Source organism: Stenella coeruleoalba, assembly GCF_951394435.1.
Source record: "Stenella coeruleoalba genome assembly, chromosome: 12".
NCBI classification, from domain to species: Eukaryota; Metazoa; Chordata; class Mammalia; order Artiodactyla; family Delphinidae; genus Stenella; species Stenella coeruleoalba.
Window position 1 is genome coordinate 75,326,060 of NC_137158.1, and position 24,307 is coordinate 75,350,366.

General features: G+C 41.2%; 1 protein-coding gene across 4 annotated transcripts in view; it reads left to right on the forward strand.

Moving 5' to 3' along the window:
- The window catches only part of PLEKHG1 (pleckstrin homology and RhoGEF domain containing G1), a 222,130-nt gene that overhangs the window by 127,443 nt on the left and 70,380 nt on the right, over positions 1-24,307 (forward strand). For all 4 annotated transcript variants that reach the window (XM_079939440.1, XM_079939441.1, XM_079939438.1 and 1 more), the window contains one exon: positions 5,962-6,470. In XM_079939440.1, coding sequence (XP_079795566.1) covers positions 6,063-6,470 — 408 coding nt within the window. In that variant the 5' untranslated portion in view covers positions 5,962-6,062. The remainder of the gene's footprint in view (positions 1-5,961; positions 6,471-24,307) is intronic.

Consider the following 24,307-nt stretch of genomic DNA (forward strand, 5'->3'; position numbering starts at 1 on the left):
AGTAAAAAAACTGTATTTACATGAAGAGACTTAAGGGAATTCCCTTAGGTCCTCTTCTAACCAAACCGACATGCCTGTGACCCGAATAGAAATTCAGGAGTCACCACCTTAGCTAAGGCAATTTAGCTAATATGTTAGTTGCATTAATTAGGGCTATCTAACTCAATCCCTACTCAACAGCAGGAGCCGTTGTACCTCTTAGTTTTCACTGACTGGATAGGAACCAGTTAGTAAATAATCTGAATATTTAGTATCAGACTTTACAGCCCAAAGAAATCTTTGATTCTCTTTCAACCCCTCACCTCTTGTTTGAACAAAAGCATTTTTGCAAAGCAGCTTTTCCTATCCTTGATCTTCTTGTCCAAATTTTTGCTTTACTGACTCTTCAATGGTAACAAGACTTTTTAAAATTATTTATTTTGGAAAATTTTTTAATTTACAGAAAATTTGCCGAATAGTTAAGTGTTTCCGTATGCCCTTCATCCAGCTTCCCCCAGTGTTAACATCTTGCATTACCAGAGTACACTGGTCAAAACTAAGAAATTAGCATGGTAAGAAGATTTTTTTACTTCTTCATTCCCAAACAGCTACAAATAAAAATGAAAATCAAAAAAAAAAAAAAAAAAAAAGAAAATCATGTTCCTTGGATTGAAGACTCTGAGCAAAAACGTGTAATTGTAGCCTTGGACTTACCATTAATACAAGAATCATGTTGGTATTTTAGAAAATGAAGAGGTTGATATCTGGTAGCTTTTATCTACTGAGCCCTTCACTATTAACCCAGAGATGTGTAGAGGAGAACTCCTCAAATAGTTGGTGTTGTCTTTGAAATATATAAATGAATATCTTTATAACTTTGACTCAAAAGTTTGTTTATTTTTGAATCATCAAGTCAGTTTACAACTTTGAGGCTCTACCAAAGACTCAAAGTGAACTTTGCTGGCTGATAGAATAACTTCTTGCTTATACTTTAGTCCCTCTATTTCCTCCTCTTCACAGAGAGTGTAACAAGGAACTACATAATTTTAGTTATTCACTGGTCCTGAGCACTATACATTCTCTTGATGTCCATGACTGTCCTGCCAAGGAACTCCAATTAGGTATTCGAAGTCTAGAGTAGCAATGAGCAGAATTTGGAAGTCCTGATTGCTCCTCCTCCCAGCTGTGCATATAGTTTTTTTTTTTTAATTCATTCATTCATTCATTCATCTATTTTTGGCTGCATGCGGTCTTCGTTGCTGCGCGCGGGCTTTCTCTAGTTGCAGCGAGTGGGGGCTACTCTTCATTGTGGTGCACAGGCTTCTCGTGCTGCGGAGCACGAGCTCTAGGCATGCAGGCTTCAGTAGTTGTGGCACGTGGGCTCAGTAGTTGTGGCTCTTGGGCTGTAGAGTGCAGGCTCAGTAGTTGTGACGCATGGACTTAGTTGCTCTGCAGCATGTGGGATCTTCCCAGACCAGGGCTCGAACCCATGTCCCCTGCATTGGCAGGCGGATTCTTAACCACTGCACCACCAGGGAAGTCCTGTGCATATAGTTTTGCCTTGCATTGTAAAGCTCTCCTTGGGGGTTGTGACAGGGTGTGGTCGGCTGTGGCCCCATCAGTCTCCCCTTCAACTTGTAAACATGGTCAGAGAAGCATGGACTTTTCCTGCCAATGAAAGTTCTGCTTCACCCCTAAATCAGCCTCAGAGGCAAGTTAGAGCCAAGAAGTGCTACTTTTGATTCTGACAGTGACATTCCAAAGGAGGGCAATTAAAATAGTGGACGTTTGAAGAGCAAACAAAGAAAAGCCAAGGAATTCAAGCTCTTTTGCCTAGAAAAAATTTAGGCAGGCTTGTCATGAAGTAAGATGTGTGGAAGTTATCTGCATGGGAGCCATACAGCCACATTGTTCTTTTTCTTGAGAATGGGACGAGAAGGAATGTTTTTGTTTTGAAGGCTTTTAAGCTACAGTACTCCTAGTTGTAAGAATCAAGGCCCGTCTACACGTGCTTCCGCCACCACCACGTCCAGGTTTACCAAGGGTCAGAAGGACCAAGACCCTCAAGGCGGGAAAATCAGCTTCCTTTAGGGTATTCATGGTCAAAAGATCCACTAACATGGGCCATTAGCAATGACTGGCAAGTTCTCAGAAGTTGCTATATTATTAGTCCTGTGTTTGAGATCTGGTAAGAAAAAGAGAGAGGCTTTGAGAAGGAGAGCAAAGCAAAGCAGCAAGTTACCCAAATGTTAACACAATCACCAACACCTTTCACTCAAGGGGAGGATAAAGCTTCTTTTTTTTTTTTTTTAAATTCATTTATTTATTTATTTTTGGCTGCGTTGGGTCTTCATTGCTGTGCATGGGCCTTCTCCACTTGTGGCCAGCGGGGGCTACTCTGCATTGCGGTGCACGGGCTTCTCATTGCAGTGGCTTCTCTTGTTGTGGAGCACAGGCGCTAGGCAAGGAGGCTCTAGCACAGCTGTGGCACGAGGGCTCAGTAGTTTGGCTCGCAGGCTCTAGAGTGCAGGCTCAGTAGTTGTGGCGCACGGGCTTAGTTGCTCTGCAGCATGTGGGATCTTCCCGGACCAGGGCTCGAACCTGTGTCCCCTGCGTTGGCAGGCGGATTCTCAACCACTGCGCCACCAGGGGAGTCCCGGATAAAGCTTTCTTGCTCTACAGTTTTCTTTCTCGTGTTTCAGTTTATCATGGGAAACCAGCTACCCCAATATCCAGTACACAGCCCTTGTCTCCCAATTCTATCTTCACTAACTCATAACAATATTGTATATTAACGAATGGAGTACAAAAAGATAAACTTCAAATTGTATTTACCTCTTCATTCACTATTATTGGAATAAAGATTGATAAGGAAGTAAGTTTAAATCTTACAGAATAATATAATTATCTAGAAGATTTCTAGATCATTATTGTCCAACTGAAATACAATGCAACACACGTATATATTTTGTAATTTTCTAGTAGCCACATTTTAAAAGGTAAGATGAAACCAGTGAAAATAATTTTAAGAAGATCTTTTATTTAACCCACTATTCCAAAGTATGATTTCAACATATAATGATTTCAACATATAATTAATACAAAAATTATTAGTTAAGTATTTTACGCTTATCAGTTTCATGCCGCATCTTTGGAAGCTGGCGTATGTTTTGCACTTAGAGCACATCTCAATTTGGATGAGGTGCATTTCAAGTGCACAGTAGTCACATGCGGCTACGGGCTACTGTGTTGAGAAGTGCAGCTCTAGAGATAAATATTAATGATTGATGAATTGTATTAGGAGGAATAGGCCAGACAGAGTGGAAATCTTCAATTATTTTGAAGAAGGTGAGAACAAGACTAGACAGTTTTTATGAGGTACATTTCCTTATGTGGGAAAACTATAATTATATAATCAACGTAAAAAATGTTATCCATTAACAAATGCAGTCCCCTATTATATGCCATTATATGACCTAGCTTTAAATGTTTCACTTCTGTCATTGGCAGTTTTGGAAAGTATTTAATTTGGGGCAGAAAACCCCAAGTTGGCTAAATACTAGAGATACCAAATATCTCAAATATTCTATTTTATCCCATTCAGTTGGCATTCTGAATGGGCTGGTCCAGTGGCCTAGAGCACAAGGTCTGGTATTGGGACATATGAAGCCTTCCTGGGAACCAGGTCCAACTGATGCTGGTATATAAGATCCGTCCATGAAGGGATCCCTGTTGACCCGAGTATCATATCCCACCCTCTCCAGCCTTTGAAAGTATAAAAGGCACTAGCAGCCCTAGCAGCCCAACATGGACTCCTCTAAAACATCTGGTAATTATTTGTGCCTCTGTAATCCCTTGGTCCCAATATTGGCTGGCTAACTTGGAGTGAAAGTAAGGAAAGCAATGAGTCTCTCTGTTGTGCTCATTTTTCACCATCCTGATAATGAATATTTGCCAAGAGTGATGTTACTGTCAAATATGGTTTTCTCTACTGGAGAGAAGGTTGATTCTCATCCGGTCAGAAAATCAGAAGTTGTCCTGGAGACCAGTGTATCCAAATCTATGGGGAATAGATGATCTAGACCTTTCCAGATGCTCTTTCATATAGAGTAATACATCCAACTTATGCTTGGTCCTAATTCATAGCCTCATTCGCCCATTGGGACCTTAAAGAACCCTTATATACTTATATTAGTTAGTGCCCATTCCTGAAAGTGACATCAGCCTCATGCTTATGGTTGTGATGGATGCCATGGTGTGTCTGCTCCTAATCTGAACTGCCCAGGACTTGCTTAACCCCAATCCGAGACATGGGTAAGCATCCTTTGCTGCAAACATATCTAAATGCCCGGCTGCTGCTTGGATTCTTCCAGCACTCAGGTTGGAGCTGGATTTTCAGCACAGGTGCATGTTAACTACTATAACCAACCCATGTTTTATAGGCCATAAAGCCCTTACGGAGCAAGCAGAAAGAATATTGCAAAAGCTTTAAAAATTGGGGGCAAATATACCACGTGGTAGTGGTTATGCTGGTAATTTACTGCTTTTCTGCACGTTTCTTACCGTTCCTTCTTGTTGGCCCATTAGTTCCTTTACTTGACATTCATAATTTTAATAATTGCAGTATAATCTTGCACAAATATTTACCATGGATATAAACTATCTAGAAAAAGTCTGGATGTTGAAGGATATAGACTTGATGGGTTCTTTTTTATTTTGGAAATATTGGTACCAGCTGTTTGATGATCTTTATTATCGAGTCAAACCCAATTCATGTTCCTTTTGAAAAGACGATCATTAGTCTATATTCTTGTTATTGTATTTGTCTTATTATAACCTTCCATACCTAAGTTTCCCTCTCTTATTTTTCTAACGAGACCTATAAACATGGATTTTGGTAGATTTTGAAATGAAACAAATTTCTTCGCTAATCACTCTCTTTATTGCGAGGCATTTTGTTTCTGTAAACCTGGGATAGCATTGCTAGGGGGATACAGTGTGGATCCTGCCTTTCAAATGAAGAAGATTGGAACTTTGTGTGTTTCACCAAAATAGCTTCTGCAAGTTTAAAGTCCATGAAAGGTCTTTTTTGGACCCAAGATTTAAGTGCTGTTATTTAATTGCATGGTCACACTGTCATGTTATTGAACTCTACGTGCAGAACGTGTAGTTCATCAAATATACTCTGTAACAGCGTAACTCCATGTATACCGCAAATGGAATGCCAGCTTTCAAGAAGAGATTTGGAGAAATGTTCTGATGGGACGGTTAAGTTTTAACGGGGATGTGAGTCTCAATATTTTGGGTTTTCTTACCCAGCATTAGAAAATTATTGTCCATGTGACACTTTCTTTAATGCTGTGTACAAGTAAAGTGTAAAATTGTCAGCGTCGTTAAGTCAAGTAGTGGTGCTTCCAGGTTGGTAGCTTAAAATTTTGTGGAATTATAGTGGAATACTTAAAATCTAAAACAGTGCTTCTCAAAAGACCGTAAGGATCACGTAGGATGTGTTTTAAATACATAAGCATCACCTGTGGTGCTTGTTAAAGCTCTAGGTTCCTTGTGCCCTGAGCCCTGAGCCTTGATTTAGTAGATCTGGACTAATCTGCTCTATTAGTCAGCCCAGGTGCTCACACTTTGAGACCGTGGATGCAGTGCTTCTCAAACTTTAAAGTGTGCGCACATGGCATTGGCGTCTTGGTAAAACGCAGACTGACCATCAGTAGGTCCGAGGTAGTGCCGGAGACTCTGATTCTGATGCATTTCCATGTGATGCTTTAGAAACTCCAACTCTGCAACTCAGCGTCCCATGGGTATCTTTACATTTCCGTCTATGACTAACTTGCTACCTTTTTGCTTTTGACTGCGTAGATTGAGCTAGGTTTTAACCGCCTTTAAACTTTCTGTTTGATACAATTTTAAAATACTTGCCTACCTTGCTTATCTTGTCCTTTTCCTTATTTATTTTTCTCGTGCGTATAGATGTGCACCAGTTGCGTCTTGAAGTGTCATCAGCTGTAACACAAGCTCCAGATCCCAAAACCACAGCCAGGCCCTCCCGCTGCTCCCAACAACTGAAAGCCATGGAGCTTTCCGACAGCGACCGCCCGGTCAGCTTTGGGTCCACGTCGTCCTCGGCCTCCTCCCGGGACAGCCATGGTTCCTTTGGCAGCAGAATGACCTTAGTTTCAAACAGCCACTTGGGCTTGTTTCCCCAGGATAAGGAAGCAGGGGCCATAAAGCTGGAGCTGATGCCAGCCAGGCCGTTTTCCAGCAGCGAGCTGCCGAGGGACGGTGCAGCCGCGCAACAGAACACGGACCAGGGCAGTGAGAGGCAGCCCTGGGCCCAGCACAGAGTGGACACCAACGGGGCGGCCAAAACGGGGGCAGAATCAGCCACCAGCCCCAAGCTGCTCTATGTGGACAGAGTGGTGCAGGAGATTCTGGAGACCGAAAGGACTTACGTGCAAGATTTAAAAAGCATCGTAGAGGTAAGGCAGATTGTCGGCTTCTAAAGTTTGTCCTGCAGGATCAACCTGTTCGCAAAATAAAGAGCAAAGCCAGGTGTCTTCTAAGATGCAAGAGTGCTGTGAATGTTTAAACAGATCATAACTTAAGAGAAACCCTAGGGCCATCCTCTCTGTGTTAAGATCCTCTTAATATTTGCATTCACAAATTGATTACACGCTAGGAGTAAGAATGATGATACCAGTGCATACACCGGTGTGTTGTGTTAGTGAATCCTGCCCCAAAGGTCTGAGAGTCTCTGGCAGAGCGTGGAGCAGACAGAGGATGGAGGCTTCCTGACTTGCAGGTGTCAGGTGTGTACTGACTGAGCCCATCAGGCTATCTTCGCCTTAATCACAATTGTCTCCTGGTGTCTGGAGCTTCCAAATCTATAGATGCCTGTGTCTCACCTCCAGAGACCGATTTCCTGGGCCTGGGGTGTGGTCTGCGGGTAGGAGGAAATTATGGAAGCTCCCCAGGTGATTCTTCTATGCAAACAAGCCTGGGAATTACCGTTTGATGCTGTTTTCTGTATTGGTTGGTATCTGAGGGAAGGTGGTGAAAGATAGAGAAAAACCCTGGGCTTGTTCTTAGGCATTTACACTTCTTTTATGATAAGCAAGTTTGCATAAATTCTTTGACTCCCTGCAAATTGAACTCAGCTCGGGTACCAGATCGCAGACTCTGGAAATTCAATTATTAATTTGTTGTTGTTTTCTCTGTATCCTTTCTTTTTTTTAAGTTTTTATTTTATGTGGGAGTATAGTTGATTTATTCAATTATTAATTTGACTTTGATTTAGAGTTGTTTTCAAGGATAAAGTAAGAATTACCAGAGCCACTCAGATATTAATTCATTCTCAATTAATGATTTAAAATATTAGTATTAATAGTTCAAAGGCAAATTGATATTATTATAAAGCTACACTCCCTTTGCTGCCTAGTACTATCCCAGATTCTTTCATCCGTTAGTGCCTTCTTCCTGATTTTAGAACTTTTAATCTAAAATGTGTTTCAGAATAAAGTGGTGGTATATTTGCTGATGAGGACATTCTCCACCAAATACATACATTCTTATAGCTTTAAGGGAAAAACAAATTCTAAGGCACGATTGTGTGTTGAGTTCCACAAATGATCGAACCAGACACTGTCTACTAAAAATAGTTATGACATAACTTCCCAGTAAAAATAGAAAAATCAACTGATGCTCAACCAAAACAATATGTGATACCAAATGTAGAATAAACCAGGCCAATTGTTTCTTTAATTTCATCAATGATGTCATTTGTACTTGAGAAGAAATACCTGTGAGCTGCCCAAAATTTTGGAACCTCTCGGGAAATTTATGGTTGTCAAAGCTTTCTTTGGTCTGTCCTTTTTTCTTTCTTTCTTGGAAACTTTACCACTTCATCAAAACTCACCGTACTGACAGAGAAACCTTCAGTGACTAAGCTGGGATTCTGTGAACACTCTTTTTTCTGAGGCTGATTGACAAACCTTAGGTGAGAAGAAATAAGGTAAGATGTGTATGAAAGAAAACAGATCAAGACAGATTTTTTTTTCTAAGAAAGTTTCAGCAGAAGTTTTATTCCAAGCTCTCCAAATGTTCTTGTCTTTTTTCCTTTATCGTTGCATTAGCCGTGTTTTACACTAGGGGTTAGTGGACTTTTTCTATAAAGGGCCAGATAGTAAATATTTTAGGCTTTCTGGGCCCTAAGCTGTCAGTCCTAACTGCTCAGTCCTGCCACCGTAGCCCAGCAGCAGCCCCAGACACTATGTCGATGAAGGGGCGTGTAAGTTCCAGGAAAACTTTAGGGCTCGGCTGGACCCAAGGGCCATGGTTCGCCAAGCCCTGTATTAGACTATGAATTTGTGCCTGCATTTCATCAAATGTAAAATCAACTAATAATACCTGCCTTATAGGGTTGTTATTATGAGAATTCAACTTGATAATACATAAAAAGCTCACACGACAGCGCCTGCAACGTGGTAAGCGATTAACAAGTGGAAACTATCATCATCACGGGGCCTCTTCTGAATTTGCTGGTTGAGAGTGAACAAACCACTCTCGACCGGCCCAGTTCTAGCTGTCTTACCTGAAGTCTTTCACAAAAATAAACAGATTAGTAATTCACTACAGCAGAAATTTAATTAGGAAAAAGTAATTTAAAATGGGTGATTCCAACATGATTATTTTGAAGGCAATTGGATTATTTCTGAGGAACCCACGGAAAATCTGAGGTGACACGTAAGAGGGAGAGGAGAGATGAAGAAGGTTGTTGGAGGGAGGGTGGTTGGGAGAAATGTCCCAAATATAGAAGGAGGCACCGGGTAGGAAGAAGTAGATGCTGCTCTGCTCCAAAGTCACCGGGATGCTTCGAGTCACATCCCCTCCCCACCTAGGAAAGTGCAGAGTCTCTTCAGATCAGGATTGGTCACTGCAGCCTCTTCTTGACACACTTCTGTGTGTGACCACCTCTGTTTCTCAAGATCACAATTTTCACAAAATCGTGAAATTTTGTTTTATCTAGTTCTTTCCTTTTTGGAGAGTAACCAATTATTTTCTAGCTTGCAGCAACCTTACCCAATAAAGACTGTTATGAGGGGTATTCTTTTAAAATACAAAGCGTCAGCTCCTTTAAAAATCCATTTTTCTTGATCCATTTCTAACCTGTTTTTATAATTCTTTAGCTGAGTTCTCTAACATTCTCAATTTTTCAAATGCAGAATTTTCGGTTGGGAAAAGGGCTACTTAGTAACAACCTACCATAATCTCTCATGACACAAAGAGACAGAGTTTGTTCGTTGACTTTCTAAGCAAGAATTATTTCTGGAAAAAAACATCTAATCATTTATAGAGATAACTGGGAAGTCATTTTTCACTTATGCAGTAGCACAGTTTCGGACTGTCCACACTCTCTACTTTATTGACTTCCCACTAACTAATATCCTTCAATAATCAGTCTCGGTTTAATGAATTTTCCTGTAAGCAGTACATTTTATCTGTAGTATATCCTATCCATACATAATCCTCACCACTCAGGTTTAGGTTTAGTTCTTAGAATTTATAAAAAGAAACATCTTTGTGAAAGGTCATTGATACATACACTGATTTAGAAGATGTTAATACTGTGTGCTTTGATAGCTCAACATGGTACCAAATAGCATCAGAGTAGCTTATTTCTGAGAAGAGATCCTGCTGACCTTATCTGGGCAATAGGATTCCCAGATGTTAGTTACAAGGCAAAGGAGGATGTATGTCTCTCTTTCCCTACGTAGAGACATTGTATTGAAATAATCCCAAATATATTGGGTTTTTTTTCTTCCCCATGCCGTTTAGGAATTCAAAAATGAATTCCTAATGCTTTCTGAAAATTTAACTGAGAAATGTTACTGTTCTTATTGTTATTGGTCTTCATCCCTTGCGTCCTCCCCAGACCCTTTTCTCTGTCCCCCCATCCCCTCCCCATGGCTACTCCATCCTCTGCTCCTTTGCCTGACATCCTAGTGATTTGCTTTTGTACACTTGACACTTGAGAGAGGGAGAGGTGAGGTCTTGACTATCACCCATACTGAAAGAAACAATAGAGCTGTTATTTCCATTTCTATATATGGCTCCTAATAGCATTCACAGATAAAATGAGATAATAAGTATGAAAGCAAGTTTTAAAAGTTAAAAGTAAAATCGCCAATGATACAATTTGTGGAGAGGGAGAAATTCATAGCTGGAAAGTAGGAAATAAGGGTTTCTTTCATGTTTAATGGGACGTTAGATTGACTGAGCAGAGACTCTCATGCGTAGAGGGGGTTTCTTTAATCTTTCTAAATGATCTATAAAAGAGCCTTTGACAGTCTCATAAACTTGGCCCCAGATATAGTTCATGGCCTGTTTTAACCTTTTTAGGAAAGTTTTTAAATAATTCATAGCATTATGTAATACTGTGTAATTAGAAGTTACATCCCTACTACAAAATGGCATCTTTGAAGTATAAGAAATACTAAATTAAATCATCTTTTGGGATGCTGAGGACGTGTATTTAGTGAGGAAAAAGTGGGTAGAATATTAAAAGTAACATGTGAGTTTTTTTTTTCCTATCATATTCCAGAAAGCTAAAATCCTTTTCCGAGCACCTTTATCCTTACAGTGTGTTAAAAAGTTAAGAAGTGATTATTATAGCTTTACTGTGTAAAATTTAAAGAGCCAAAGCCTTAAGCAATCCTTGTTGAAAGCATTTAGCATTGTTCAAAACCTGTTGCTACACAAGGATTATACCGTTGATCTCCAACCCCCAGCTCTTATATTTATTGGTCGACACGGACTCTTTGTTTATCGTGTGATAGTACAGACAGTGGCAGGGTAGGTGGATGAGAGAAGGATGCTTTCCACACACTCAGTGATATGAAGCACATTGAAAGCTATTCTTCCTGTTGCCATAGCTTAAAGAGGCTGCCCTTAGCACCGGAGGTATCCGTTAGTGGAAGGAGAACTCTCACGCTTGGGAAGCGAGCCTCTCCCAGATCTGTGCAGAGTGAATGAAGGAACCCAGTGATCACGCCCAGGGCATTTGTGCAGTGACTCCACCCTTGACTCTGCCTGGAGACTTAGGTCTTAGGCTGGTGAGGTGACTAAGACTTGGATAAAATGGAATCTGAGTGGGCTTTTGTCCTATGCCACCCCTCAAGGACAACACTGTCAAGCTTGGAAGTGGTTTCTCTTGAAGCCTGGCTTCCTGGATTCTGTTGGAGAGATAAGATGTTTTGGTGTGGAAACGTCAGTGTATGTCTCTGCTACTCTTTTCCCTTGGCCGTGAAAGGATGGCTTTACATGGGCATTCCCTGGACCAGCCATAACTGCTTAGCATACTTGACAAGAGGAGAAAGGTTTTGAACCAAGGGAAAAGACTGTTGAGATGTGGTGAACTGTCATAGATTTTATTGTCTTTCTATTTGCAGATGTCCTCACTCACTACTTTCCCTCCAGTTTAAGTAACAGTTATTAAACTGGCACTTTTTATGAGTTTCATTTAGACTAAGATTTTTTGAATATTGAGGGAAGTATGTGTTCAACGCTAGTGTAGGACTTGTCAGGGATTGTTTTTAATGAAGGCTTATTATGTGGGTGGGTTTAACAAAGAATTTATGCTGTAGTACTTGACATAATATAATGTACTTTTTCTTTTACATGGCATTTGAGCATTTTTGTTTGAATGGGTCTATTTTTCCTTCGAAGGACTTTTATCACGGTGGGTGAATGAGATCTTTCCTAAAACCATTTAAGATCTATGGTAATTTGGAAGCAAACCTGTTAAGTAGTTTCATGCTTATGTAGAAGTTATTCCTCAAATAGCACATCTAACCACTCTACAGGAGGCCCCCAAACTTCGCTTTGACTGTTTCCATGCCTCTTTGTTGTTGTTTCGCCCCCCTCCTTCCCTACCCTACCCCACCCCACTCTCATTTCTTGTCACCTTAACAACGACAGAAACTTAGAAGGTGAGAACATAGTGATTTTGAGTGTTCATCTCTCCTACTGGTTGCAGCCTAATATGGGAGGGAGGGCAGGGACCTGGCCTTTTAAGTCTTTTGTCCATTTAGAATGTTCTGACCGTACCTTATGATTAATTGCTAATGAACATCGAAAATAGGCCAAGGTGGGCAGCATTTAGTAAAAGCAAAGTGAGTTGAGGTTTGCAGAGTTGCTGTGCAAAAGTAGCTGTGGGCTGTTCACACGAGTTCGTGTATACTTAATGATGATGTCAGTTTATTTCCTCCAAATCATTCTGGCTAGATCTTGAGTCAAAACTTAGGGAAATTAGTCAAAATAACGATATTGGTCAGATTCTTCTGGGAGCGCGGTAGACAGTGAGTATCACCGACGTGAAACCTCAAGCTCTGTGACCACACCTGCCACCTCAATGAATCCGAACAGCTGTAAACATACTTCATAGCTACCGCTTCTAAATTTTCTAGATATGTGCCTTAATAACAAAAACACCAAAAAACAACATTAACGGCAACTAATATTTGAGTACTTACCGTATTTCAGGCACTGCATTAAGCACTTAAAGCCACAGCCCCATCTTGTGGGTACTATCATTTCTTATTTTTAGCACAAGAATATTGCATGTACAAAGAGTAAAGGAACTTATCCAAGGTCTGTAAATAGTGGTAGAACTGGAGCTGGAACCCAAGTTTCACTCTAAAGCCCCTCTTTTACTCCTACACTGTTACTGTAAATCTCCTCTTATTGTCTAGCGGAGGGCTCAGAGATTTTGATCTTCTTCTTAAGCTCTCTAGGGCAGGGTGTTGCAACAGCAGGACAATAGACATTTGGGGCTGGATAGATGTTGGCTGTGGGGGATAGTCATGTGCATTGTAGGATGTTTAGCAGCAAACCTGGCCTCTACCCACTAGATGCCAATAGAACCACCACCATCCCCACTCATGACAACCAAAATTGCCTCTAGACATTGCCAAATAGCCCCCGAGGGACAAAATTCCCTTGGTTGAGAATCACTGTTCCAAAAATTTGGAAGGCATAATGTATAAGAGTAGGCTAAGCCACAGTAACAAATAGGCCCCAAATTTAGTGACTTAATACAACAGAAGTTTCTCCTTTTATAGTCACGTATGTGTGTGTTCAGGTTCATGGGAGTTGTGCTTCTCCATGCAGTCATTCAGGAACCAAGCTGATGAGGCTCTGTCCTCTTCAGCACGTGGCTCCAAAGGTTGTGCTGGGGTCTGTGCCATCTCAGCTAGAAGGACAAGAGGACATGGAGACATGCATTGGGGAAGGGGTGGGGGGTTCTGGGACAAGCATAGAAATGGCTCACCCTGTCTCTCATTCCACATCAAACTCTAAGTTTGGAGATATAGTCTAGCTGTGTGCCCAGAAAAAGTAGGAAACATTTTTGTGAGCAATTGCCAGTGTACACCATGCATTACATATATCTGAAACATTCTCATTGTAAAACCTACACCGTGTGTCCCACCATCCCTAAAAGTAAAAATAAAAATACATGAAGAAGAGACTTCCCTGGTGGTGCAGTGGTTAAGAATCCGCCTGCCAATGCAGGGGACACGGGTTCAAGCCCTGGTCCGGGAAGATCCCACATGCCACGGAGCAACTAAGCCTGTGCGCCACAACTGCTCAGCCCGCGAGCCACAACTACTGAAGCCCGCACGCCGAGAGTCTGTGTTCCGCAACAAGAGAAGTCGCCGCAATGAGAAGCCTGCGCACCGCAATGAAGAGTAGCCCGCGCTCGCTGCAACTAGAGAAAAGCCCACGCACAGCAATGAAGACCCAACACAGCCAAAAATAAATAAATAAATTAAAAAAAAATACATGAAGAAGAAAGCAGGAAAGATTTTGATAATGCTTACTACCAAGATTATAGTTACTCTCTCTACTCAATAACCCTACAGAATGTTTGAAATGGAATTCTTCATTTAGGACCTGGAACAGATTCAGACCAATGTATCTTCTCTTGTTCCTCCCCTCTTTCATGTCTCCATCACCACCACCCTCTTTGTCTCCCATGATTCCTAATGCCCCCTCCTCTTTTATTTTTGTAGTTTTTCCTATCCATACGACCTGTCAACAGGGCTCTTTGAAATTATTGAACATAATAGGTAGTATTTCAGTTTAAAAAGAGGCCTTTTGGGTCTAGCATAGTTCAAAGGCAGGGATGGTACTTCTCTTGCTAGTGTTCTGGAAACCTCTTGAGTAGACTGGAGTCAATGAGGATAATGGACTAATGCCATCAAACCCTTAATAGGAAGCTGCAAGTTTATTGCCACACTGATAAAATTTATAAGAAAATTGAATGCCCTCCTTTTCACTGCCCTGCCCTTCTCTTAGACTCATTTCTGTAGCTATTCTGAGAAGCCAAAATGAGAATTATGGACACTTGAAGAAAAAGGAAGCAGTGAAAAACCTAATTGTTGAAAGTGTTTTAATACATTCTTGGGCCCTGCACCTCCTAAATCAACTGACGTCATTATGGATGGTTTTCCGTAAGAAGTTGAAGTCAACTTGCATGTTTCCAGAGGTAAACTTGGAGAAAGTAAATTTACCATTGATAAATAGTAGTCTATTTATATTGTTAACCTTTACCTGGAGTACACTTTTCAAATTACTAAGAACTCTGTAGCAATAGCATAATGAACACCAGTTGGTATAATAATTATGAATTTAGTGATGTTCCTCATTGTCTCCTTAAGAAATACTAAACCTCAGGTAGTGGAAAAGTCACCTTTGTGTTCCTGACAATCCTGACTTGTGACTTGCTTCTTTATTTTTTAAACTTCTTTAGTTTTTATGACTTGCTTCTTGAAGCTTGGGGCTGGAATCAATAGTTGAGGTCAGTCCAAAGATGTCCAGTGTTGGAGGACATTTTTACCAGGTTGCAAGAGTTCGTGATCTGAGAAGAGATTATAGTTGCAGATTGTTTTTAGCTTCCATATCATATGTCTAAGACCCGAGAGAGAGAGTACAGATGATAGAGGTAAAGAGCTATATGAATTTCAAAGTGCTTACAATCAATTCTGCTATAATTCAACATACGACCTATGTGCTCCTAAAAACCACTCACTATGCAAAATCATATGAGGGAGAAATGGAAAAATGGGTTCCAAGCACAATACTCAAAAACATCATCAGTGACACAAAGAAAGAAAGATAGGAATCTAACAAAAATGGAGACAGTTTTATACATGTTAAATGGTTAAGAAATATATACCTTCTATAGTAAATATGATACTTTACCTCGAAAGAAAACCCTGAAATTCCTTGTGGGAGCCAACTGATTCCCACAGCTGCCACCCTCTGTGAGAGGAAAAGAACAAAGAGGAGTGAGAGAAAAAGAGTGAGAAAAAAAGAACAATAAAGAGGAAAAAGAACAGAGAAGGAAAAATATAAGGTAGGCTAAGAGGAAGGAGAGAAAAACCGAAGAGAGCAGAAGCCACGTGCAGGGTTGCAGTGTGAGTTATTATGGAGTAGGTTTACCTGACATCGATGCGAAGTTGATACACGTGCCGTGGATGGGTGCGGCTTTGAGGCACACAAGGTGGACTGAGGTAGCTGGTATGTATTTGAGGTGTGTGTGTGTGTGTGTGTGTGTGTGTGTGTATGTGTGTATTTGTATTTGTATTCCTCTGCTGCTCTTTGGAAGTGGCTGTACTTTTCTGTGCTCACCTAGTGTTTATCGTGGATGCAATCCTGCCTAAGCAAAATTCGGAAATTTAAGTTCAAGTTACTCCCTAGTATATTAATCATGTGGGAACACATTCGTGTTTTCAAAGCAAATGTTAAAGCAGAATTGACTGTACTTATTCTCTGGAGTATTATGACTTGTTACAAAGAGGTCTCACCCCTCCCCCATCCCCTTTGCTCAGACCAGAAGATTAAAGAACACTATACCTGTTGCAAAAAACATGATCTTCCATTTATGTTAAGTAGGATTAATAAAGACATTGACAGATATTCCTAAAGCACTTTTTATTTCCTCCCTGTAAGAAAAAAATGGTTTAAAAGAATTTCAAGCTCTCCCAGCAATTTGAGACTTTATTTACATTTCTGAAAACTAAAACATAGATTTCTTTTGCCCTAATCTGGGACCAACAGATATGATTACTTGAAAGTGGAGTTGTCAAAAATCTTTCTTTCACTGAAAGAATTTTCACAATTTGGTCAAATACTCTTACACAAACTATAGCTCTTGCTGTCTATGAAACTCATTACACCAAGGGGATGTAAGGGGTAAATATTAGTGTATTTCTGATGATAAAATTAGAATATTTTCCACCTGCACTTGCAGATTCATAGTTAGACAATGTATTAAAGCAAAGGACAGACCGACTTACAGACATAACTGAGTACATTGATTTCTTTTGCGAGATCAAGCATTAAGAAAAATACCTGCAACTAAAAAGTCCCTTCCCGTTCTATTAAGCTTTTTTTTTAAGGTAACATTTTGATTTTTGATGAAAAGTCATTTCAAAAACTTCAGTTAACTCAGGTGATTGAGTAGCTATTGTTACTGGTCTGCTAAAGAACTGCTAATATATTTCAATGACTGCCTGTAGGCATAATTCTATTGAAGATTTGCTAAAACAGGTCATGTTCAGTTGGGGTAGAATTATGCTGCCTTTTGGGTGTGTGCCATCTTGAGTATTCAGTTATACTGAGTGGATAGAAAATATGGAATTCAGGAAATTGTGTTCAAAACAAACCAACCTTCAGCTGGGAGTAGTTTCCCATGGTTGGAAGTTTCTTCCAAAGAAAACATGTTGCTTACACCTTGTGAAACTAATCACATCAAAGAATCTACCCAGGTCATTTGACAAGCCTAGAGCAAGTTGGTGTGGAAGCAACCCTGCTCTGTAACACCTAGGAAAGGAAGAGGTAGATTGGGCTGATGTGGGACTTGTCAGCCTCCATAGTTTAGTAACCTGTTTTCTGATCATTCATGTTTTCAGTTTCTCCTCTGCCCACCAAGACTACTCTGCCACTTAAGGGGGATAGCACTGTTCAATACAGCAGCTCACATGGAATGTTTTATATCTTTTGAAAACTGGTAAAATATACATGACATTTATTATTTTAACCATTTTAAGTGTACAATTCAATGACATTAAGTACATTGACACTGTTGTACATTGAACTACATAACCATCACCACCTTCCATCTCCAGAAATTTTCTGTCACCCCAGATTGAAACTGCACACCCATTAAACACCAACTCTTCTTTCCTCAGCCTCAGGCAATCCTTTTTTCATTTTTAAAAATTGTGGTAGGGCTTCCCTGGTGGCGCAGTGGTTGAGAGTCCGCGTGCCGATGCAGGGGACACGGGTTCGTGCCCCGGTCTGGGAAGATCCCACATGCCGCGGAGCGGCTGGGCCCGTGGGCCATGGCCGCTGAGCCTGCGCGTCCGGAGCCTGTGCTCCGCAACGGGAGAGGCCACAATGGTGAGAGGCCCGCGTACCGCAAAAAAAAAAAAAAAAAAAAATTGTGGTAGAATACACATAACATAAAATTTACTGACTTAACCATTTTTAAATGTACAGTTTAGAGGCATCAAGTACATTCACAGTGTTATGCAAGCAATCCCTAGAATTCTTTTCACCTTGAAACTCTGTACCTGTTAACCAGTAACTCCCCATTCTCCCCTCCCTCCTTCCAGCTGCTGATAAACACCATTTTACTCTCTGCTTCTATGAATCTGACTACTTTTGATACCTCCCTTAAGTGGAATCATACAGTACTTGTTCTTTTGTGACTGTTTCACTCAGCATAATGTCTTCAAGTTTCATCCATGTCATAGCACAGGTCAGAATTTTCTTCCTTCTTAAGGTTGAATAATATTCCGTCGTATGCATGTATCACATTTTGTTTCTCCAGTCATCTGTTGGATGCTTAGATTGCTTCAAATAGCGCAGAATTTTTGATTCAGTAGAATCACACAAAGTTTTACAACTGGAAAATGACTCAGGGAAGTCTAGCTGACCATAGGTTCTGAAAGGGTAAGGTGTGTTGGTAAGTTTTCTATTCCTGGCAATCAGCACTGCCTTTGACACTTAATAGGCTATCAGTAAATATTTGCTGAATGAACTATCAAGTTCTATCCAATCATCTTTATAGGTGAGGAAATGGAGATCCAGAGAACCAAGTGATTTCTCCAACTGGATGCAAATCTCAGTTCTGTCACCTACTACCTGTAATCTTGAACAATTATTTAACTTCTGTAATCTTCAGTTTCTTCTTCTTAAAATGAAAGGTATTGCGTACCTCATAGGCTGTTGTGAGGATGAACAAGGTAATGCCTGTAAAACGCTTTGCACGGACCTGGCACAGCGGAAACTCTCAACAGCTAAAAACTGTTCAAGTCCAGACCCTGCAGCTAAGTATTGGCAGTGCCGGGACTGTATCCATTTCAGTTAGAAACAACTAGAAAAATACAAGAAGCATTTTTTGAGTTTCCCTTAGATACCAATTAAGGAGGGTTCTCATACATAGTTGTTAATGAAATGTTCTGGAAACACATTACATTTACTGCCCAGTTTTCTACATCTCAGCCATTGACAAGAATGAAATTGACACGGATACGTGTGAAGGACAGAGCTTGTCACTTCTACATCCAACCACCACGTAGTTTAGACTAAAACCAGAACAGTGGTATAGAAGGGAAGTGGGAACAATTAGGGTCGCTTCCTGAGCAACTTCTTGGGACACGTCTAAACTGTGGCCTTACCTTTTTTCCCCTAGCATATATATAGGTAGCTTTTTGAGGATGAGAAATTGTCTCCTGCAAGACCAGAGAGTCTGGGCTAGCCCATTTGTAATAATTAACAGATAAATTGATACTCTAGGACCCCTTCTTGCCAACTCCTGTTCTGAAGTAGGAGCTGGTTCTAAAGTTCCAGGTCCTATTTGAAAGGAAGAAGGTAAAGAAGGTTACTGATACATTGTATAAATTTACTTCATATTCAAAATTATCTAGAATGTTCTAGGTATTACTTTTGGCAAGAAAATCCACTAGAATAAAATTCCTGCTTCGAAGATAGGACAAAGTAAAGCAACATAAAGATCCCGTATGAGAACACACTATTAACTGGTCATCAGCTAGGTTCATATCAAGGATAATAAGCTCTCACAGACAGGATCAAGGGGTTATTATTTGAGCAATTAAAAGCTGTCACCTAGGAAATCTGGTTAGGAAGAGCAGCTAAAAACAGGATTTTTCTGAAGCAGAGGCTGCACTCCAGTATCACCTGGGGAGCCTTTACAACTCCTGCCCCTCAGGTGTAGCCTGGACTAATGAAATCTGAATCTCCCAGGGTGACATCGCTTTTTCTTAAAGCTCTCCGTATTCCAATAAGCAATCAACATTGAGGTCCGCTGTCCTAAAGGGATTTTTTTCCCCTTTGTTATAAAGCGAACAGTAGACATTTAAAGGCAGCACGAATTACCCCACCCACCCCATCCCCTGTGATGAAATGGTGAAAACGAAGAAAAGCTAGAATCTGCAAGAACTGAATCCAAATCCTGACTCTGCCATTTTTCTCTGTGATCTTGGATAAGCTACTAAACTTTTCTAAGTTTCAGTGTTTTTACCTGTAAAATGGGAATAAGAGGATTGTTGTGAAAATAAGACTATCCATGCAAAATGCTAGCACCGTGCTAGGCATGTAGTAAGCCCTCAAGTGAGAATGATTATTAATATGATCATTATTATTAATACACTTAGTATTATTTGGAAAGGCCAGTAACTTCTGGTACATTTGAAAGTATCATAATATTGTTCTTGCTAATCTACGTTAAGGTATTATTTCAGAAAATTATTTTAACTTTGCAGTTTAAGAAGGATATATATTGTTTTGATTTTGTTAGTTTATCTGATATACTTACATGTAGTTGGAATTTATTTCTAATATCGTACAGGGCTGCCAGGGATGCAATGGCGGAATGAAATTATTTCCAGAATTTTGACTTGAGCTGAGCTAAACTGAGATTGATTTAACGGGCAGAGCACTGGTCTGGGCTCCAGTCCCACGCTGACAGTCAGCTGTGTGCCATGGACAACCAGCCAGGCTAACCTCAGCTTCACCCTCTGTAAATGAGTCTAATTCAAGAAGCCAGAATCTAAAGATGACTAGAGATCTCATCTCCTCCAGTCTCAGCTCTCAAGAATGCAACGAGGAAATAAGTGAGCCCTTTGAGCAGCCAAAATAGATATTTCAGATGCCAAACAGTAAATCCTGTGTCTTTACCCAAAGAGAGGCCCAAGCTCTCACGAAGAGCCTATTTACTCTACATGTTTAAAATAAGCTTAATTAGGGAATTCCCTGGTGATCCATCCAGTGGTTAGGACTCCGAGCTTTCAGTGCTGAGGGCCCAGTTCAATCCCTGGTGGGGGAACTAAGATCCCGCAAGCCGTGCCGCATGGCCAAAAAAATAAATTAATTAATAAAATAAGTTTAATTATTTGGTTTCCTAGCCCACAGCAAGGGGAGGGAGGGAGTGGGAGGAAGTGGTTGTGATGACACTAAGGAACCAGAGGAAGAACTCCTTAGAAAATGAATTAAGGGGAAGCAGCCCACATAGCACAGGGAGATCAGCTCCCTGCTTTGTGACCACCTAGAGGGGTGGGATAGGGAGGGTGGGAGGGAGGGAGACACAAGAGGGAAGAGACATGGGAACATATGTATATGTATAACTGATTCACTTTGTTATAAAGCAGAAACTAACACACCATTGTAAAGCAATTATACTCCAATAAAGATGTAAAAAAAAAAAGAAAAAGAAAATGAATTAAGATAAAGCTATTTAGAGTGGATGCAAAGGCACCTTCTCACCTTGGTGAATTTCACTTGTGAATTATGCCCCAGAGCATAACCTGAGTCCTTACTGATGAGCCTGACTAGCGAGAACAGTTTTTATTATGTTTAGTATACATCTAAAATATGTTGCCTGATGCCTGGTCTTCATATACAAAGTGATTTTTTAATTATGATAACTGACTTTTTATTGAAGTGTAGTTGGTTTACAATATTGTGTTCAGTTTTAGATGGACAGCAAAGTGATTCAGATATAGATATATTCTTTTTCAGATTCTTTTCCATTATGGGCTGTTACAAGACGTTGAATATAGTTCCCTGTGCTGTATAGTAGAACCTTGTTGTTTATTTTATATATAATAGTGTGTATATGTTAATCCCAACCTCCTAATTTATCCCTCCCCCCAGCTCCCGCTTTCTCCTTTGGTAACTATAAACTTGTTTCTATGTCTGTGAGTCTGTTTCTGTTTTGACTTTTTAAATGTTTTTCACTGTTGTAAAATATACATAACATAAAATTTGCCATTTTCAAGTGTACGATTCAGTGGCAATCAGCACATACACAGTGTTGTGCAACCATCACCTCTATCCGTTTCTAGAACGTTCTTTACCATCCCAAACAGAAACTCTGTACCCATTAAACAATAACTCCCCATGCTCCCTTCCCCAGTCCCTGGCAATCTCCAGTCTACTTTCTGTCTGTGACTTTGCTAGAATCAAACAATAGTTGTCCTTCTGTGTCTGGCTTCTTTCACTTAGCATAATGTTTCCAAGGTTCATCCATGTTGTAGCATGTGTCAGAATTTCATTAATTATAATTAACTTTTAATACTTAGAGAAAATTCTTATACAATAACTCATCCCTTAACAAAAGTGAGGTGACCCTTTATAAAAAGTGAGACTCATCCTTACTCTGTAAGAAGGGGGTGGTATGAAAATAATAAAGGCATGATGAGAAATTACAAGCATCTGTCCAACCCGAAGCAAAATGGAATGCTTGTTCTGAATGTTTTTGTTTTGTTAAACTAACATAAAAGAGTCCCTAATGATTCTTGTGCTTGAATCATTGACACACACACGCACACACACACACACACACGCACGCACACACCGCAAAATAGGTCACATAAAAACCAGAGAGAAGCTGCAGCCTAAGTCTCTGGTTTCAAATGGCAAAATCACATTGAGGCAAATTTATTCCTGTTTTCTCTGAATGCTGCTTAAAGGACCTCGGGGGCGGGGGTGCAGACGTGCTTGGAGGAGGCAGGGTGAGCCATTCCTTTAAACTGCGCTTTAAAATATTTTCTTTTTTTTTTTTTAAACATCTTTATTGGAGTGTAATTGCTTTACAATGGTGTGTTCGTTTCTGCTGTATAACAAAGTGAATCAGCTATACATATACAAATATATATATTTTTTTTCTTCTGAAACAAGCCTTTTTTTCTCTTTGGACCAACAAGAAACGTTACAAGTGTCCCTTCAGTTTTATAATGGGGCTTAAAGTTAAGTTGTTAACCTTTAAGTGGGAGATGAGTCAGGAGAAGACGGGTCACTCCCGCCACTGCAGCAGACACCAGTCAACACGGAATGGCTGAAGAGTGCTCTTCTGTCCCGTTTTCCCTAAAGCAGTGGATAAATCACTCAACCCCGGGGACTGTTTATGGCCTTGTATATGGTGTTCCCAATGCAAATGCATGTAGAGAAAAGGGTGAGAGTTAATCTACTTTTGATTGGGGAAGCGTTTCTTTTCTTGTGCAAAGGCGGGAGTTAGGTGGGTGGGAAGAGAGTTAAAAAGGAACGCAGAGTTTAGGAACTTTTGTCATCTTTGAGAGGCTGTGTTGTTTAAAGGCTGTCCGTGAGACCGAGGGGAGGGGAGGGGAGGGGAGGGAGCAAAAGAGGAACACTGGGTTGGGTTACGATTCAATACAACTTTTTTGCCACTTAGAGAGCTTGAGAGATCTGCCAGGGACTCTGTTAACCCTTGCCTTCCGGGCTCTGCTTCGCCCACTTAACAGATGGATCAAGTTCACAGGAATTCACTCTGCAAACATTCAGTGCTGGGAGAGCTACGACAGAACTCCTGGTCATTGTCGACATCAGTTTTGTGGGCGAGAAGGAGCTACAAAAATTTTTTTAGAACACCAACACTGGATGTTGATTCCTCTGGCTTCCTTTATCATGGAATTATAAGTGTAAATGCTCAGGGGAGCACCTGACCCAGACTGGGTGGGAAGGATCAGAGGAAGATCCCTGGAAGAATCGTGAAGGAGGCGTTAGCCAGGTTAGGGCAGCAGGAGGGCCAGTCTTGGCAGTAAGAACAGAATATGCAAAGACAGTGACCCATGAGAGAACAGGGGACATTCCCAAAGCTACAAGAAGCGAGTGCCTGTGTTCTGGGGGTGGTGATGGTGGAGAGGGAACAAGAAAGTGATAAAAGATGAGCCTAGGCAGGGGTGCAAGCGTTGAGGGCCCTCCCTCTGTGCCGCCACCCACGGCTGTGGGAAGTCATTGAAGGATTTTATGCAGGAGGCAGAACATCACATCTGAGCTCGAGAAGGATCACCCGGGATTCATTCGGAAAAGCTGGAGGGGGTGGGAGCCACCGTAGAGGGATTAGGTAGGATGTCCTTGCAGTAGTCCCCAGTGGACATGAGCAAGGAGACCAAGGCAGCAGTGAGGGAGAGGAGACTCAGTTTCACAAGAGCTACAGGTGGGAGAGGCAGGATTTCTGGTCCAGGTGGACAGAGCAGGTGAGAGGGCCGGGGTCTGGGAGACTTTCGAGTGTCATGGGGACGTTGAGTGCATGTGTCTCCCCTAACGATCTTCACACTCCCTCCCTGCAATGCCGCTCAAGGACTGAGCCTTCCTGTGGCACTCTTACCACCCGTGGGCAGAAAAGGGTGGTCGGAGAGCTTTTTAGTATAATTTGTCAGTGTGCAGGTAGAGTTAACTTGCTTTTGAACCAAAAGAAGTTCCAATCTGGCTATCTCCCCGTTCTACGGAGGAGGAACCCGGGACGCAGAAGGCCACACAGCAGCCGCTGCTACCAGCCAACGTGTGCTGGGCACCCGTGCCGGGCGCCGTAAAGGAACGTTGTTGTTTAACCCCCAGAATACTGATCGGGTGGGTAGTTGTATTATCTCTACTGAACAGCTGAAGCAGTGAGTCTCAGCAAGGCCAGTAACCCACCGAAGGGCCGGCTCTCAGACCCAGGCTGCCTGCCTAGGCGGCTGGTGGATTTCCCACCACACAGCATCTGGAGCCAAGGCCTTCGGGAGGAATCTCTGTCCTGTCCCTAGTGCCATGCTCTGTCCTCAGATAAATCTGCTGTCCTGGGAAAGCAGATCTGCAGCAGATGGAAACTTCATCAATTACAAGAAAAGGCAAGTCATGTCCTTCTGTTGAGACTGTAAAACTACTGCTGTAGAAATTCATCCTACACAGGCTCTCGAAAAATCATTTATGGAAACCTCATCCTATGAGG